This window comes from Protopterus annectens, chromosome 4.part0 (assembly GCF_019279795.1).
Source record: "Protopterus annectens isolate FY-2018-M chromosome 4.part0, PAN1.0, whole genome shotgun sequence".
NCBI classification, from domain to species: Eukaryota; Metazoa; Chordata; order Ceratodontiformes; family Protopteridae; genus Protopterus; species Protopterus annectens.
Genome location: NC_056733.1, coordinates 1,494,274,106 through 1,494,293,538, shown reverse-complemented (window position 1 = coordinate 1,494,293,538; position 19,433 = coordinate 1,494,274,106). Strand labels below are relative to the sequence as shown.

General features: G+C 39.3%; 1 protein-coding gene across 2 annotated transcripts in view; it reads left to right on the top strand.

Moving 5' to 3' along the window:
- The window catches only part of CYFIP2 (cytoplasmic FMR1 interacting protein 2), a 2,832,302-nt gene that overhangs the window by 1,908,191 nt on the left and 904,678 nt on the right, over positions 1-19,433 (top strand). For both annotated transcript variants that reach the window (XM_044069335.1, XM_044069334.1), the window contains exon 20: positions 13,861-13,969. In XM_044069335.1, coding sequence (XP_043925270.1) covers positions 13,861-13,969 — 109 coding nt within the window. The remainder of the gene's footprint in view (positions 1-13,860; positions 13,970-19,433) is intronic.

The following is a 19,433-nucleotide window of genomic DNA, read 5'->3' as shown; positions in this document are numbered from 1 at the left end:
CATCTGTCTCCTCCACTAGAACATCCAGCCTGGAATAATCTTCAGCCGGTCCATTAGATCATCGTGTTCTCTTCTGATACCTCCCCAGAGCATCCCACTGAGGAAGTCCCTTGGAAGACATTGTGTAAGAGGAGGCACATAGTTTCCCCTAGGAATCTGTCATGGGGGACACCAATTTTGATGAGATGAAGGGGGCCCCCAGATCACCACATGAAAATGTGTTTTTTGAGACTTCCTGGAGCTCTTGAAACTGAATGGTGGTTGTTCCTCTTTCACCCCCTTCCAGGAGGAATTGGTGTTCCTGGAGGCTTTCTGGTCTGGCCTGTCTACTTGTAGGGTGATCCCCCCTCTCCACCCCGGCTGATGAGCTCATTGACCTTGTTTCTCACTGGGTGTGGAAGGAGCACTACAATGTAGAGCCAATACTGAAAAGACCAGACAAGATTTTAGCTCCCTCTAAGGACCACACATACTAGAATAAGGAAGTCCCAGTTGATGCCATGGTTGTGGCTGCAGCCATTAAGAAGGAACTGCCACAACAGAGTTCCTCTGTCCACCCCAATAATAGAGAGTTCAAGGCTTTGTACAGGTTTGGGAAGTGCATGTAGATTTCAGCGACCTTTGCCCTCAGGTCGCTAAATTATCTGGCAAATTTTATGAGGTTACAAAGAGATCTGACCAAAGAGCATGCCAAATCTCTTTCTGGATACATGTTAGTTAAGGATGGAAATAGAATCTCCTTGCAACTGGCCACTCTCCAGTCTATTTCATGAGGTTGATCTTCCATGCAATGGAAGGTACCTCATGAGTGGTGGATTCAGGCATAGCCATCAGGGGACTTGCCTGAATATGATTATGTCATTTTGTGGACCCCTTTAAGTCTTCGTTCATCAGTGCACCTTTTGATGGATCTTCCCTGTTCAGCCCCAAAGTTAAAGACATGCTCTCCAGATGTGAATAAGAGGGAAAGACTCTGTCTGCCATGGGTGTATGTTTTTCAACCCCTCAAAGACCTTTTTCTAGGAATCAGTGCGGAGATAGAAAAATGTGGTTTAGAAAATCCCAGGGTTCTTTCAAGATTCATGCAGAGATAGTTCCCCCAGGGGCAGAGGGGGTAACTCAAATGGAAGACACCATCCTTGTGGCAGAAGTGGCCCACAGAAGCAGGGCTTCAGGAATTCTTTGTCGGATAAGCCCTGTTATTGTTTCTGAAAGGAGGCCTGGCTGTTCCCCTCTGGAGACAGGCTAGGGCTGTTGTCTCTGCATCAGGGAGCCTGACTATCTATTACAAGAGATTCCTGGGTGCAAAGAATCTTATCTAGAGCTTATACTATACCATTTTCTCTAAACCCTCCCACCAATGTGAAGAAAATTCCTGATGCTCCACCCAGTCAGATGGAAGCAGCTTCTGTAGAAATAAAAAAAAGCTGCTAGAAAAAAAGAGTAATCTAGGAAGTTTTCCAGGCCAAAGAGGATCCGGAATTTACTCAAGATTCTTCTTCTTAGTGCCAAAAAAAGACAGGGGACTTGAGATCATTTCTGGATCTCAGCAAATTAAATCAATTCATATGGTATTCAAAGTTTTGGATGGTCACATTTCAATCCATTTTGCCTCTGCTGCAAAAGGACGATTGGATATTCTCGATAGATCTTCAGGATGTGTACTATCATATCAAAATGAACAGGCGCTCCAGAAGATGCCTGCACCTCTGGTTAGGAGCCAGTCATTACCAGTTCAGTGTACTGCCCATTAGTCTTACCACAGCCCACAGGATGTTCAGCAAATGCATAACAGTCGTAGCAGCTCAAGTGAGACTGCTGTGATTTTGAGTATTTCAGTATAGTGACTTCAGTCCTAACTATCCCAATCAGACATTGACTTCTGCAGGCAAGGGACTATTTGCTCTAGTTGTGTGTTCGTCTGGGAATCAGTCTCAATTACAACAAATCTCAGCTCATGCCTACGCAGAGCCTGGAGTTCATAGGTGGTCATGTGGACACAGTCATTCAGATAGCCTGTCTTCCCTCTACTGCAACACAGACACTGTGGTCTCAAGTCAAGAAAGTGTTTCAGAGTTCTTCTCTTCTCACCCAATTTATCTTGCAAGCCCTGGGATCAGTAGCAGCAGCTATCACCCACATTTCTCTGGCCAGGTTTTACATACAACTTCTTCAGTGGACACTTTCTGTCTCGTGGTCCATTCTTCAACACCAGTTAACTACTCCAGTCAAGATTACCCAAGTGTGCAAAAAATATCTTCTTTGGTGGATTCATTTATGCCAGACCTACAAAGGCCATCTGTTTGTTCTCCTCATGCCCACGGCCACGGTGACCAAGGATGCCTCTCAGTTGGGTTGGGGGGTACTACTTGAGAAGGACAGTCAAAGGTACATGGTCCCCCAAAGAGGCCAAGATGCATATCAGTGTCTTGGAGATGAGAGCAGTTCTCCTAATATTGCAAGCCTTTCAAGACATTCTCCCATCTGGGAAGATTTCTGTTTAGATGGACAATATGTCAGTAGTGTGGTACATCAAGAAACAGGGAGGAACCAGATCTTAGCCACTTTGTCAAGGAGCAATGAGAATGTGGCAGTGAGCAATCTCTTTTGGTCACTTTTTCATAGCAATGCACATTCCAAGGAAATGTATCCTGATTGTGGACAAACTAAGTAGGTCCATTCTGATGCCTCGTGTGTGGTCTCTCAATGTCAAAGTGGAAGAAAGGATTTTCAGTTGATGGGGCAAGCTGTGTTGCAACCTATTTGCCTCTCCTCTCAACCACAGATGCAACAGGTTCTTTGCTGTGGTCCCCACAATGGGGGAGTCACTGAGAATTGCTCTAGTCCACAACTGGCTCTCTGGTCTTCTTTATGCTTATCTGCAGTCATCTCTCATGCCCAAATTTCTACAGAAATCATTCTAGTTGAAAAGCGCAGTTATTCTCATTGCACCTTTCTGGCCTTGTCAGATCTGGTTCCCCTTCCTTTGGCCTCACCTTCTATATCTAACGTGGATATTGGATCCCACTCCAGACCCCCTGTCTTCTGAAGGGTATGACTTATCCAGATTTAACAGTCCACAATCTGATTGCATGGTTTGTCCAATTTCTTTGATTGCTAGACAGTCCAAGCTGTGCACTTCGGTATGTTATATCTTCTTATCTTCACAAAAAAAATTCTACTAGGAAAGTTTACAAAAGTAAATGGAAGAGATTTGTTTTCTGGGCCCTTAGTAAGGACCTGGATCCTTTTTCAGCTCCCTGTGCCATCTGTCTTTGAGTTTTTAGCTTTGGTTTTCAATGAAGATGCTAGCTTTTCTACTGTTAAAGTACAATTGGCTGCCATTTCAAATTTTCACATGGGCCAAATAAATAAGTCTACCTTAGTTTCTTCTAAACTGTGTAAACTTTTATTAAGAGAGCCTTTTTATTGAGACCCATGTTAAAAGATCCTATTCCTCCTTGGGATTCAACTTTCATGCTTTAGGCCTTGACACAAGCTCCCTACGAACCTTCAGCCAAAGCAGGACCAACATTTTTGTCTTGGAAAACCATTTTTCTGGTAGCTATCACATCAGCTAGAAATGCATCCAAACTCCAGGCTATATCTTCTAAGCCTCCTTACCTGTTTTTTTTTTTTTTTTTCACAAAGATAGGGTAGCCTTACGAACAGATCCATCTTTCTTGCCTCACCTTCCTGCCCATCTTCTCCCTTCCTTTGCTTCTGGAAAGATTAGAGAGTTGCACAGGAACCTCTGTTCCTTGTTTGAGTTCCATCTTCTTTTTTCCTTTCTACCTTTGTTAATTTACATAATAGGTTGTCCCTTTGTATGTAGGTGCAGCAAACTCAATCTAAGGTATGCTAGGTTAGTGGGGCATTATGAATAACTCAAGATTTCTTGGATCCATTGATCTGGTAGAAGTGGCTGAGTTAAATCCAAGTCTCAGATCCGAACCCATCAGTTGAGGAAGAATGAAAATAGTCCAAATGGATGTAACGTTATGGTGAGTACATAACTTTTTTTCTAACCAGTTGAGCTTCTTCAGTGTTAAGCAGTGGTTTATAATGTAGGCTGCATTAGCTGCAAATTTGGCTATTCTGTTAAACCATGCCTCTAACTTATTTAGTAGGGTAGCTTGAATGTCGGTTAATATGGGCGATGCCTAGAGAAGGGAGGGCAGGATGATGCTAAGGATTTTCTTGATGGGTCTGTGAGAAAGGGGAAGTACAGTGTTTGGTGATTTTTCTTGAAGGTCTGAGTAGTATGCAGGTCAAACTTTAGTCTATTGACTATTATGACTCCTAGTAGTTTGTTTGTTGTTTGTTACAGTTTCTATAGTGTTGGTGTTTGTTGAAGTAATATTAAAGGTTGTTGAAAGAGACCTGGGTGTGAAAAGCATTATTTATTTATTTTTTTACATTTAGTATTAGCTGATGAGAATTTAGCCATGATTCTATAGAAGTGAAGGAGTCTTGAGTCATTTGCTGAAGTAGTAGACAGGCTGAGGCTGAGCAGATGATGGTGGCATTGTCATCATATTGTATTAAGGTGACATGTTTACTGGCTTTGTGCAGTTTGTTTGTGAAAATATTGAAAAGTACTTGGCCTAGAATTGATCCTTGTGATACACTGACAGAAACAGGGAGGAAGGGAGATAGGCCTTGATTTCATTTTATGGCCTGTTGTTTGTTGCAGAGTTAGCTACAGAACCAAGTAAGAGCTGAATGAGATAGCGATTGGGAAAATAGTTCATTGATTAGGAGTTGGCGGGATACAGTGTCAGATGCTATTGACAGATCCAGAAACAGGGAGGCTAGTAGGTTACCATTGTTTCTGAGAAACTAAGCAGAGATGTTGTTCTGCTGTGGTCTGGTTGAAAGTCATGTTGTGTGGAAGAGAGTAGTTTATTGTTTCTGAGGTGGATTAAGAATTGGGAGTGTATGGATCTTTCTAAGATTTTGGACAGAGGGCAGAGAATTGCAATGGGATGGTAGTTGGAGAGGTCTGTGGCTGATCCATCTTTGTGAAGTGGTCTAATATGCAAATTTTTCCAGACATAGGGTAGATAGATTTTTGTGATGTGTCTATTTATGAGTATTGAGATGGGGTATGCAATGATGTCATCGGCTAACGTAAAGTACTTGGGTGGGAGCTTGTCAGTAGCTGATGCAGTGGTTTTCAGTTTTTGAAAGCAATTTTTGATAGCTGAGTTAGGTATTTGATGGAAAGAAAAATGACGAGTATTGTGAATATTCTTGGTGGGGATAGAGAAATGGGAGGGTAAATTCGATTCTAGTAGGGAGAGGACAGAGAAGTGTGTATTGAATTGGGTGGCTATGGGGTCAGTATCATTGCTTGTGATAGGAGATGGGGTGGTGGTTTGTCCAGGGTATAGTAGGGTTTTTATGGTTGCCCTGAATTGCTTAGGATTGTGGTGATGTTTGCCTTGAATTGAGTGAAAGAATGCAATTTTGTGTAGTTTAATCTGTTGTTTACATCAATTTCTAAGTTGTCTAAAAATGTGCCAGTTTTGTTGTGCTCTGTCTTTTTGCCATGTCTTCCAGGCTTTTCTTTGTTGAGCAGTGTGGCAGGGTTGCTTTTGGTTCATTTTGTTCTTATGGGAACTTACTCATTTAATATGTTAAGGGATGTGTTATTGAAATGATTAACTGCATCTCTAGTGGTAGTATTTTTAGAGCATTCCAGTTGTATTGGGAGAGGTAGTTTATAAATGTGTCTTTGCTAACAGAGGAGAGCCTGTGTACTTGTTTAGGGGTGTGATTAGTTTGTCTTGTGATAAATGTGGGGAGATGGTCACTGATGTTGTCTGGGAGACAGCCAAGTGTTTATGTTTGAGGGTGATGTGGTAAGGATCCAGTCTGGTAGGAGTGCCTGTTGGTTGCTGTGTTTGTCAGTTCTAGTGGGTGAGGTGATTACTGAATGAAATTGAATTATGTTAACAGAGAGGGGAGGGAAGTCAGTCTTTACAAGTAAATAGTCTATATTCACATCCCCAAGTGTAATAGTGTCTTTATTTACATTAGTGGAAAACAATTGAAGGATGTCTTCGAGAATGAGAATATGGTTGCCTGGAGGAATATGTATGACAGCAATGCAAATAGCTTTCTGCTTGTTCAGGTGTAGGAGGTTAATAGATATTTCTGTGTTGGGATAGTTGAGGTGACTCAATGGGTGTCTGGTGATGTTTAGTGTGTTTTTAAAAAGTATTGCAACCCCTCCAGCTTTTTTATGTACTCTGTTATTTATCGTGTTGTATCCCGGGGAAAGGATTTCTTCATCTTTAGTGTTTATTTTAGCCAAGTTTCAGTGATGTTTACAATGTCCGGCTTGTGAGCTGTAATTGATCCACAGATATCTGGAATTTTGTTTTAGATGTTTCTAAACTATGTGCATTAATACTAGGTAGTGGTTAGGATTAGTGAGTTGTGTGTCGGTAGTGGTGAGAGCTGATGGGTTAGATAAGGTTTGCTTGGTTTGAAGGGATGTTCCAAGGTTTGGGTGGATGTCTCCACAGCATGGAAGAGTGGAAGTGTGGTGAGGGAAGTTGTGCCATTTTTTTATATTTATTTCTTATGTCTGATATTGATGTATAGGTCTGGTAGTTCACTTTGATGTAGCTGAAACTGTAGAGGATTTGTGTTCATAATGGGTTGAGGCTATGTGCAATTTTGTAGTTGATGGGTGTGTGCTGACTTATAGTATAGAGTTGGGAAAATAGAGTGATGAGGGAAGGGGAGTGTGGTAGGATGTGGCAGTGGTGAATATGCTTAGTGTAATTGTGAGAGTAGACTGGAAGAATCACGCGTACAAAAGTTTAGGATAATATAGAGTTAGCTGGGTGGAGGTTATATGCTATTTTTGTTGGAGTAGATTGGGAGAAGTAAGTTAGGTGGGTCTGTGATTTTGGCTTGCAAGTTGAGGAGTCAGGCAAGTTGGAGTTTTCAGTGAATTTGGTTGGTTGTTTTGCTGTAGGGGATGGGGATAGAATGGTATAAGTTTAGAAGAAGTGGGAGTGGGTAGGAATAGGGAGTAGGGTAGGGGAGTGGAGTGAGCCTCAGCATAGCAAGGGCAAATGGAGTGGGCTGAGAAGGTGGTACAGCTGTTGTGGGTGAAAAAACTCTTATCTGTAAGCTTGAAAGTTATATATGAATGGACAGTAAAATTGTATTGAAGTACTGAGGTGAAAGAAGAGATTTACGTATACTATGAGAATGCAACCTCAAAGATGTGTGAGATAGGCAGTAGACTGATGTAGTTGGGGAAAAAGAAAGTTTGGAAAAAAGAGAAAAAAAACTTTCTCAACTACTTTTGAAGCTAACCACATTCAATGTTCAAAGTAGAAGTTGTTTGTCAGTATATGAAAATTTCAGGACATGAAAAAGGGAAGAAACAAATCAACACAGAACTGCCTATAGAGGAAAACAAGGAGAGTCACAAAAAGAAGTAGCTAGAAAGAGCAGTTAGGAAGGTGCAGGCTGCCAGCAAGACTGTAGTGTAGCACATTAATTTGAGAGGGAAGGGAAAGATTAAGGTGCAGCAGAGGATGTTTTTTATTCTAGTTAAAACAGGCAAAAAACAGACCACTAAGTACTGGCCAAGCACAGAAGAGACGTTAAACTTGATATCATTTTCATCAGAGCATGACTAGGATAACAGAACAAACAAGTTAATTCCCCTTACACTGAATGAAAGACAAGTCTGTACATGTTTGTAGGGCTGGATTTTGTATTTATTCTGTTGTAGTCTTTGGTGTTGGGGGGTGCAGTCCATGACTGTCTGTCTAGTGCAAGTGGCTGAGGGTGGACAGTTGTTGGGGGCTAAATCTCCAAACAAAGTTGACTTCCTCTCTTTTGGTTGATTTGATTAGGGATGAAATTCCTAGTTTAGAAAGAGCATTTTTGACATCTTGAGAGATGAATTTATTATTGCATGCAGTGATTTTGTTTTCCTTTTACCTGTTTTGTTTTACCTGTTTATATTTAGGTGCCCACATAGTGGTTTGTTTTTATATTTGGCCTTGCAGTTACTTATGGCGGGGACAGATGCATCTATGCAGCTTTTCATATGTGTGTACAGTTTAGCAGTTAAGGATTTTGCAAACTCGTTGGGGATCATCAGATTTGAGGGGAATGTTGAATTTCATCATGTCATCATTCAGTTTTAGTAGATAAGCCTTTGCACAATCTCTGAATACTTAGGTATTTGAAGATGCTTTTAACTTCAGTCTAATGGTGAATGTGACTGATTTATGGTCTGCTTTGACAAGGGAGGAAGTAACAACAGATAGGGAACAAAGTTGTCCCATATCGGTGAAGACCAAGTCCAGGATTTTGTTTTCTGTAGCTGGGGTGCAGACTAACCTTTCCAGATAGCTTGTATTTATGAAATCCAGAAATCTCTGGGCATGTATGTCAGGGGATATGTAAGTCTCCCAGTTGATGGAAGGGTAGTTGAAGTCCCCTAGGAGAATGGTGTTTGTTTTAAAACATAAAGACTCCATGCTAGTCAGCTTGCGGGTATTGGGCAAGGGGAGACATAGAGGGGGTCCTGTGGTTAGCTGTGATATGATAAGGAGTTTTATTAATGATAAGTTTTGCTTTGGAGGATATCAAGGTTTTCATATTGTCTCAGGACATTCTGTTTTATGAATACAGAAACACTGCCATCTTTAGTGCCTTTGTCTAGTGTGGTGGGCCTGATTATATAGTAGGTGTTGAAACTCTGCACCGATGGGGTGCTCTCAATGGGCTTAAACCACATTATATTACTAAAGTGTGACAAATTCCTGATGATGATGTGACTCTTATAAAATCTGAACTTTTGCCTCAAAGAAAAAAGAAGCAATATAAAACAATGCCAGATGTTCATTTTATATACTTCTTTTAAATGAAATGTGCCATTACACAAATGGGCATATTCTTTATCCTTTATCGGTATAACATATATTTTTAGATATCTGACATTTGTCAGACTACTCCTATTTTTTGGATTAAAGATTATGATGCATATTCTAGGCATTTAAATAGCTATCAAAATAATCTGAAGGAAGCAAGTGGTACCGAGGATGCAGAACCTAATAAAGTAGCAAGGAGCATTTTGCATGGTGTACATTGTTTTACTGTTGTTTTTTTTTTTTTTTTTTTTTTGTGCTCTGTTATCTAGCTGTCTCTCCTGGACACCCTGCTGACCCACTCATACCTTCTTCAACAGAGCCCTGTAGCATATCTTTTCTTGGTGGGCAAGATGCAAGCAGACCAGGAGTGGGGCTGTCATTTGCTAAAAGACTTTGGGGGTTTTGCTTTAAGGCCCTATCCCCATTAGACTTGTCCAGCAGCCTGCTCAGGGCTTGGCTCACAGTAGGCATTAAGAGGATATGTCACTCACTTCTGCAAGTAGAGTGATACCGGAGGACCACCCTGCCCCCCATCAGATGCCAGCACTCCCATGTGGTCTTTGGTCTCTGGTCTCCACCCGAGACACTGGACTGTGTTCTCAATGTACCTGTCCCACACCCATTCCTCTCTTCACCTTTGGCAGCTCTGGCAGGCATTCAGTTCACTAACTAAACTTGGGTTATCTGGGTTATAGTCAGGGCTTTATACCTTTGCCGTCAGAGCTGTTTGAGTGGGGGAGGGGCATATTTGGAGTTGCAGTCACATCCACAGGGACAGCGAGAATTGAGGTGGAAGGAAGAGACCACAAGCCTGCAGCTTATGGAAAACAAGTGACAAACATCACAAAGGTAATAGAATGCAGAAGAAGACAACTTCTTTAAGTTTTAATGTTGCAGAGTTTTTTTATTTTATTTTATTTTTTGACATTGACAGTACTGTGGAAAGAAAAGAGTAGATCTATTGTCTTGAAATGTGTCAAGTCAGTGTAAATTGTGTGGGGGTCATGAAGGCAGATGCAGACTTTTTTTCTGTTGCCTACAAAGTCCTGTTCAGTTGATATGATTATAAAGTGTCTGCAGGGACATTACAAGGAAGAAGCTGAACTGTGTAAGTCTTGGAAAGTATCATAAAATCAATTAGTGCAAATCTGGATATACACAATCCATAGGGCATGTACCTGTTACAGATATGTTTTACACAGAAAAATACTGAATTATTCAAAACGTACATCTGTACAGCTGAATTCTGAAGTTAGGAGAATCACTATTTGTTATATCTGGGAAATAATATTTGGTATTCACACAACCCAAATACATAGAATTGTTTGGAATTCATTCTTTCTCTTCTTCCCACTTTATCCAGCTCGTTGTCGTAGGGAACCAGAGCTTATCCTAGCAAGCAGTAGGCACAGGACTGAAAACCAGTACTGGTTGGGGCAGTTCCATAGCAGGATACATGGCCGCACTCACTGTCGTACCACATACATGTCTACAGTCAGTTTAGGGGGTTGCAGCAACATCCACCTCTGCATCACTCTACCACACATTGTTTCTAACATTTTATTTATTTATTTATTTATTATATTTGTTTACCGGTGTAGTGTACTGATGACAATTTATTATTTACAAGCACATGAAACATACTAGCAAGAAACATATTGATGAAATATACTGGTAAACAATCAAGAAACATAATAATCAAATGTACAGGTAAAACATACAGTTCAGAAACAAACATTAAGAATGTCAGGCAAAATATATAATTCACAATTAAATATATTGCAAGAAGGTTAAAGTAGTGAGGAGTAAAAAATGGTAAATTATTATTATTTTTTTTTTGTAACAAGGGATGGAGTTCAAGGGAAACACTTGGTCAAGATTGGGTTATTCAGGAAGAAAATAAGAGGTTGTAAAACACTAATGATAGAAGAGAATAGAGAGAGAGTAGTAGTGTTTTGGTATAGATGGAGACTGGAAAGTAGGATAGTAGGAGAGGATGCAAGCTGGTAGTGTTGAATAAAGAAGGGAGGGGGGAGAGTTTTGACCATGGTGGTTAAGGTGGAAAAGGTAAGATATGAGGATGGAGATTTACAGACTAAGTAGAGAAATGTGGTCCTATATGAAGTGGAATGAATTGTTGAGGGTGATGCTCAGTAATTAAAAAATGCATAGGGGGAAGAGAGAGACATAGGTAATATTTCCACATTGGGAGCAGTGCATTTGGCTTGGAGTTTAAGGTGAGCTGGGAGATCTTTTCTGAAGGTGGATAGATAGGAATGTTCAATGAAGTCTTGTGGGAATGATTGCAGGAGGGAGGGGGCACTTATTGAGAAGGCATGTCTGGTAGTCTGAAGTGAGAATCTTGGAGTAGAGGGAGAGAAGTTACAGTTTGTGATACATGGCATTAAGTTATAAAATAATGTTTTTCTTCATGACATTTTGATGATAGAGGGGCAGTGGACTGTAGTCAAAGTAATTTAAAGAGTTGACTACCAAGTAGAAGAAGATTGGCTGTTTGTTTGATGGAGAGCCATTTTGCTTTTTTCAGATGTGAGGGTGTTAGTGATAAATTGGTATAGTCGGCGATAATTTAGAGTGTGGTGGTGTTATTTTTAGAGACTGAAGCAATGATGGGGAGACCATATTCTAGTTGTGCTAGTAGGATACTGTTTCCAATAGCTGCTTTGACACAACCAGAGTTTATTTTTGCTTTTTTCTTTGTGCATCTTGAAATTTAGTGATTGGTCAAGCCAGAGACCTACATTTGTGAAGGATATTGTGGTTCAAGTGAGGGATTTCTTTGTCAAAAGTGATTAAGGGTCTTGGGAAATTTTATGCATCTTTGTGGGGTGCCAAAGAGCATAGTTTTGATTTTAGATGGGTTTAGGAGGAGTTTGCATCAAAATAGCCAGTTTTTAAGTTGGTTTGTAGGTCTAACTGGAGTTATGATTGGATTGTAGAGGAGAATGGGCTGGATCTATAGATTACCGTGTCATCTGCACGTAGGAGTAGAGGAAGAGGTAGGAGGTCAAAGGGAAGATTGTTAATGAAAATTGGAGAAGGGTAAAGAAGAAGGAATGAAGCCTTGGGGGACCCCTTTGTGCATATGGACTGTGTCACAGAATGAATGACCCAGTTTGATTAAGTGCCTATTTTTCAAGAAATTTTCAAATCAAATCAGAGCTAATGCCAATTTCTGTAAGTGCATTCAAGAGGTGAAGGTGGTCAAAACTCCACAGTTGCTGAGAAGAAATCACAGAGGATGGTGAGGGTGGCTGAGAAAATCTTGGGCACAAACCTTCCTTCTATTCAGGAGCTCTTCTTTACAAGAGCAAGAAAGAGAACATACAAAGTATTAGCTGATTCGACCCATCCAGCCCACAACTGGTTTTCACAGCTTGCATCTGGAAGGCAGTACCGTAGCTTCTGCTGTAGGACTACCAGAGTCAGGAACAGTTTGTATCGTACAGCTGTGAGGCTTATTAACTCAGACACCAACCATAATACCTGATACATTGAAGCCTCTTTTTTATTTAATCCTGCAGCTCTGAGCAATTACAGCCAGTATTACTGTTACACAATATGATGGCTGTACTGAGTCACATATAGGGTTAACAAGTGTAATACAGTAACTTAACAGCTGCTATTCACTAGTCTTTATTTATTCTCTATCTTAACAGTAAAGGGGTTAGGTGGTGGGTATTTATTTATCATTTATCATTGGGGAATGGGTATTGAGTGTGTTTATGTAATGTGAACTACGTCATGCATGTCATACGTGTCGGTATTTTCTTTCTTATGTTATTCTCTGATACCGCTGTATCTATATTATTTGCACGCATTTCTCTCGTGAGCTGACATTTATCATTTCGTTTAGGTTGCAGTTGTGTGGTCCTAAATGACAATAAAGTTTCTTTGAATCTATTGAATCAATAAGGTTGGAAGTTTTTGTTAAATCAACAATGTATGTTATCTTTTCAGTGTCAAGCATGTTACTGTCTGTTAGGGTTTCGAGAACAGTTAATGTTCAGTGGTGTCGCCAAAAGCAATGCTGTTTTTGAGAGAGTAGGTGGTATTGTTGGATGTTTACCATGACTGGACAGTACAGTTCATACTGCCAGCACTGTTTCTGCAACATAGTGATTTTCTAGTTGTATTATTGACATTAGAGTGACAAAGTGGCACTGGAGTTAGAGTTGCAGACTCTCAGTTCTTTGTTCTTAAGTTTATTTATTATGGGATTTATTTATTATGGGATTCAGGATGTCTTATCTTGGAATCTGCTCATTCTCCATGTCTGCATGGGTTTTTGGTAGGTGCACCAGTTTCTTCCCACATTCTAAGACATGCTGTAGCTGAGTAATCCTGCAAATTGCCCAGAGGTGTATTGACGACGTGTTTTTGTGTGTGTGTTTGTGTGTGTGTGTGTGTGTGTGTGTGTGTGTGTGTGTGTGTGTGTGTGTGTGTGTGTGTGTGTGTGTGTGTGTGCGTGCCTGTGTGAGTGTGTGTGTGTGTGTGTGTGTGTGCGCGAATCTGTCTGTGTGTCTGTCCTTCCTGAGATGAGATGGCACCCTATTGAGAAGGTCTATATTGTTTTTGGAATTTTTCTCCTTGGGCCTACTACTATAAAAGGGTGTTTCTTCCCCAGTCAGACTTTCCCAGTACACAAATGCTGATTAAATAAATAATTCACAACCTTATTCTCACTGACTGACAATGGGCTGCAGTTCCCCAGTGACCCTAAATTAAAGTAATTAGACAATGAATTAATTAATACATTAACATTTAACTACTTATTTTAATAGAATTATGTTGTTAGCATGTAGAATTTTGATAAAATTTGCAAAACTCTGTGATACAGTTGCAAAAATGATGTAGCTTTGATGTTTGTAATTATCACAAGAGCAAATGTAAAACAGTGATTAATATGCATTTGATTTTTCAGTGTGCTGCTTGATAAGAGATTTAGAGCTGAATGCAAAAATTATGGTGTGATCATCCCATACCCACCATCAAATCGCTATGAAACATTACTGAAACAAAGACATGTGCAGGTAATAACATTAATAATACTAGTTAACTTAATATTAGCAGTGACTTAACTTACATTTTGTGCCGATGTGGCACTAATATAACTGTCTGGAAAGGGAAGTCATTCTATATATCTGTTATTTTTATCTGACACAGGCACAAAAATTATTTCAGCCAATTTAGAGAATGGAGAGCAGACTGACTGACTGAACTGTATGCTCATATGACCATAATAACTCAAGTTCATGGAATTCCAAGGTCTTTCAGACATGCACTGAATGGTAACATATACTGCGGTGTTGGATGACGGATAAGTGCTTTTCTGTAGTTTGTTGTGTCACGTCTGAGGTCACATTCCCATAAACATAGAACATAGCTGTTACTAGATGCAAGTAAAATTCTATTACAAATGAAATACCTTTGTCTGAATTGACATGCACAGAAAACCTAGATGAGAAAGTCAGAATTGATATGTTCTTAATATGCATTTGAAAAACAGTTTGCTAAAGATAGCCATATTAAATACTAGACAGAGATTGTATTTAATTTATTTTTTTTCCTTTTTCTGCACCTTCTCAGTTTTCCATTAATATTTCTACCTTTCTTCATTTCTTCTCCTAAAAATGTCAGACATCTGCATTTCTGTGTAGTTCTACAAATTTTACGTCATTCATTATTCTGACTTAAGGATCCAAAACTGATTCTCCCTCAGATGTCTTGTCTGCTTTCCTCCTGACTCAGCTTCACTTTTTTATTTGAAAAGGTTATAGACATCTGATGAAGTGTTGATGGTAACTCCCATCCAAAGTCATTGTCCCTTTACCATAAGGAGTTTTATCAAGACACTTCAACTCACGATCTGTAACTCAAGCTCCTTCCTCCCCATTTCCGCTTTGTGAACACCCACATTGAAGCATTACTGTTTTTCATATTGCAATGTGTCCACTTCCCAACAGAGGCTATTTGTGTTTCTTCTTCAAACATCTTTGTTTTTTGCTGTTTTGGCACCAAAATTACCTTTCAGTTGTTGAAATTACTGATGCTGATTAATTATTTTAGCATTGTGAGACACTCTGCCCTTCATGCTAAACATGCAAGACTAATTTGACTGATCTGTCCATGCCTTGTTGTTTATTTGGGAGGACTTTTGTAGCACTATAACAAATGAGCTTCTGATCACCAAAATCAAGTCATTTACCCTGGTCTGACTTTTATACACCAAATGAAGGTCCCCTTCTAACATGGTAATGCATATGTTGCACAGTTTCTCCACAACACTGCACCCAATGTAAAGCTAGCACTGCCTTTCAACACCTCCCTTTATTTTTGTTGCTTTGAAACTTTTAGTTGCTTGGATGGGCTTTTCATTTATAATCATTCCCAAGTACTCTTTGCATACAATGTATACGTTATATGATTTCTATGAAGGTACTTTACATGCTGTGCCATATGCATTATAAAAGAAAACAAAATGCCACTTGCTTCTTTTGTCTTTTAATTCTAAGGCTTTATGGCTGAACTATCACTTGTTTCTTTACCAATTATGCCTTTGTTGGTCGTTGGTATTTGAGCCAATGCAGGTACCAATGTCTGTTCAGGCATCAAAGGTAATTTGCAGATACATCAATGCAAAATATTTTCACAGTATTCTCAGCTAGAGCGTCTTCTGCGTGAAGACATGCGTGAATGGGCGTACCTTCATTGAAGGTTGTGCATCAGGGCTGGTAACTCGGCACGTAAAAATTAGCTACCAGTCATTAGCAGACCGGAGTTCTGCTGTGGCGACCCCTAACCGGGAAAAGCCGAAAGACACAAACAGTGTAGGAAGTGGTACAGATACAGCCTAACACTTCACACTGCACCCCAAATGTTGAAAGCCTACAAGGAAGATACTTCCCATACTTTTTCACAGGTCTCAGATTTGTTTCCCAGCCATGCAACTACATTTTAAAAAAAGGAAAACAAAACAAAACATCCATGCTGTCTCCTTTGAACTGGCAAAATTCTTTATGAAGCAGAGTGAACTGCTTTTAGGTGTGGTACCGAGTCATGTTGAGGGTGACCTTCAAAGAATGCGACTCTTGGAGACACCTTTAATTTACTGAAATAATGTATTTTAGCAATGGGACTTGTGACTTCCAAAAAATAAACTCACAGGGATTGGCAATCTACCTGTTACTAGAAATATGTATGTATTGGCAGTTATTAGCAAGAGTCTTGACTCACAAACACATGCTGCAAAGTAATGTAACAGACTTTAAAGGCCATCTACTGACAAGCAGACTGAATTTAGAATTGCTCAGAAGTAAAAGTAATATTCCATATTTGGATGGGGGTAACATGAGTGACCAAACTTCAAGCCAGTCATAAATAATAAAAAGAGAGTAACCTATATTCAGACATGGTATATTGCAGCATGCCACATTGTAGTTATTACGTAAAAGGTTTTGTTTCTACAGCAAAGAGAAGTAAATGATATTCTGAATTAGCCGGTTTAAAATACATAATTATATTTTTGTATTAGATTTGTAACATTATTTTAAATGCAAGATAAACTTGCTTGTCTAAAGAGTGTTAAATCTAGTCCCCAACACACAAATATAGTTCCACATAAAAGTGATAGTCTATGGCAGATACAATACAATAAGTAAATAAATAAATAAATAATTAAACTTAATCTCATTGGCAATGGATTCCAGATTCCTTTTCATGCCAGGCAAATATAATACTTATATTGATCGCAAACCACTGTCAAAAATATATAATGCATCTTGTTTGTAAGCTTGTTACGTTTTTGTTTTATTTTTTCTGCATTGTGTTGGTGGAAATTGTTGGAATGTTTTCATATTTTTGAGATTGGTCTCAAATGTATTTGATGTTATAATTTATAAAATTAATAATTGATATGTGGAAAAGAGGCATTTTTAGTAGTAGTAGTCAGCAATGATCTGTATATGAAGCTGACTATATGCTAGTATCTTTATTCATTTTTAAATATATATGGTTTGTGTTGAAATTTTAAGTCTGGAGCCAAGATTCTTAGATGTGAATGGAACCTTGACATATCCCCCCTATTCTGAGGAGCAGCAGTGTTGGAGTTAGTATTTATAGCTAGAGGGCTGCAGAAGGCACAGCCTTCTGTGTCAACAGGAGTACTGGGAGGCAAAGATATCCTGTAAAAAAAATAATGGCAGTGCAATAAGTTTCCATTACAGCTGCAGTTTGTTTTCAGCTGAAGAAGTCACAACTCATTTATATCGGCTGACCATATGAAAGCAAAAAATTATTCAACATAATAAAGCAATATATTGCGGTGGTGCAGTGGTTAGCATTGCCGCCTCACAGCAAGAGATTCTCCGGTTCGATCCTCAGCTGGGGTGCCTTCTTTGTGGAGTCTGCATGTCCTCCCTGTGGTCGCGTGGGTTTCCTCCAGGTGCTCCGGTTTCCTCTCACATCCCAAAGACATGCAGTAGATGGATTGGACACTCTAAATTGGCCCTAGGTGTGAGTGTGTGTGTGTGCCTTCTGTGCAAGGTTGGGCGCCAGGCTGGCAACTCTACACCATAAAACTCCACTGCCAATCATGAGCGGACAGGTGATCCGCTGTGGTGACCCCTAACTGGGAAAAGCCGAAAGAAGAATCAATCACCTGTTACCTAGGTGATAATGAAGGGATGAAGGTGGTATGACATACTCAGAATGTAAGCAGGGAGGTAAGGGAAGGAATTTAAACTCTTAATATGCAGCAAATTAAGATGTATTTAGCTTTCATTGCATACTACACTAAACATATGTACAAAGAGGTAGTCCTGATGACCTATCACATAGCAAAAGTTAGGTCTTATCAGTTCACTGTAATAAGCCATTCTCATAATTCAACGTATCTTCTTTAATGGTCCGTATATACACATAAAATTCTATTTAAAGACGTATACGCACATACATATTTATTTATTTATTTTATTTTACATTTGTTGACCAGGATTGTCTGACTGAGCTGAAGAGCCCTTTTTCAGCGGAGGCCCAGGGAGATATGCTCCAACATATTATACAATTTTCATTATAAATTAACATTAAACAGCAATGTTACAGTATTATTATAAGGCATTAATTAGCAATACAATGTTATACAGTGTCAATAATGAGGAGTATAGCATAACTATTTCAAGATTTATGAAAATAAATATGTCATTAAGATGAATATAGTTTTTGGGGTAAGTGGTTAAAAAACCCAGTTTTATCATGATGTAGTTGCATGAAGGCAAGACAATTACAATAGAATGTTTCTCTGAGGCAATTTGCTTAATAGATTTTAGAAGACAGTAGAAAGAGTAGTGAAGGAAGATTAGAGAGAGCTAGTGAGAAGAGTGAGTTAAGGGCAGAAAGTAGATTAATGTATGAGAAGTAGGGGATGTTAAGGAGGGAGAGTGCAGTGGCAGGACCAGTGACTTTTAAATTGCTCTTTGGTTGGTGGGCTGTCATAAATTGTTTAGGATGTGTAAGGGTCCTGATTTCTAGTGGGAGCCTATTCCAGGCAATAGTGGGGTGATAGCTGTACATGTTGCGTCCAAATTTAGACTTGGGTTGTAGATTTGTAGTAGGTCTTGGTTAGAGCTTCGGAGAGGTCTGGAGGGAGTATATTGGGAGATTAGAGGGGATAGTGCTGGACAGTGGGAAGGCTGGTATAGGATAGAATGGATGATCTGGAGCTGAGAGAGAAGCTGGTGGGGTAATTCAAGCCAGTTTAGGTGTTTTAGAGAGAGACAGTGATGGGATTTGTAGGTTTGTTGGGCAGCAAATCTAGCTACCTTGTTGTAGGTAGATTCGAGTTTGGTCAGGAGTGCTGAGTTAAGATTTGTGAGCATTTGAGAATTGTATATTAGACTGGGTAGAAGGTAGGTAAGAGAGAGTGTAAGGTAAGGAATTTCTTGTTACGGTAAAGTAGCCCTAGTTTTGAATGTGTCTTTTTGATGCAGTTAATATGCAAGTCAAATTTAAGCTGATTGTCAGTGGTTACACCTAAGAGCTTAGTACTGGATTCTACCTGAATGGGAGTGTTATTATATATAAAAGTATGTGTGTGTGTGCACGTGTGTCAAATGCTATTTGAAGAGACAGATACCCAAATAAAAGAAAAAAAGACACATTCCATTGATTTGCTAACATTTGCCCCTCTTTTTTTCATATCAAAACCATTTTACACCTTCAAGAAATTATGTAGCACTACTTATAAATATTTTCATTCTTTGTTATACTAAGAAGAATTAAAATAAAATGCGTTGGTTTGTTGTCTTTTAAATAGTTTTGTAAATCAACTTTTAAGTACTGTTTCTCAAAAATCAAAATATCAGATGTTACACCTTAAATTTGTGTTCTTAAGCATATTAAGGTCAACTTGTCTGATGTCAAATCTTGTTTTTTTTTCATGTTGAATATATTCTGCATTATTAGTAGTTAAGTTATTATTAACTAGTTGTGCACGCTCAC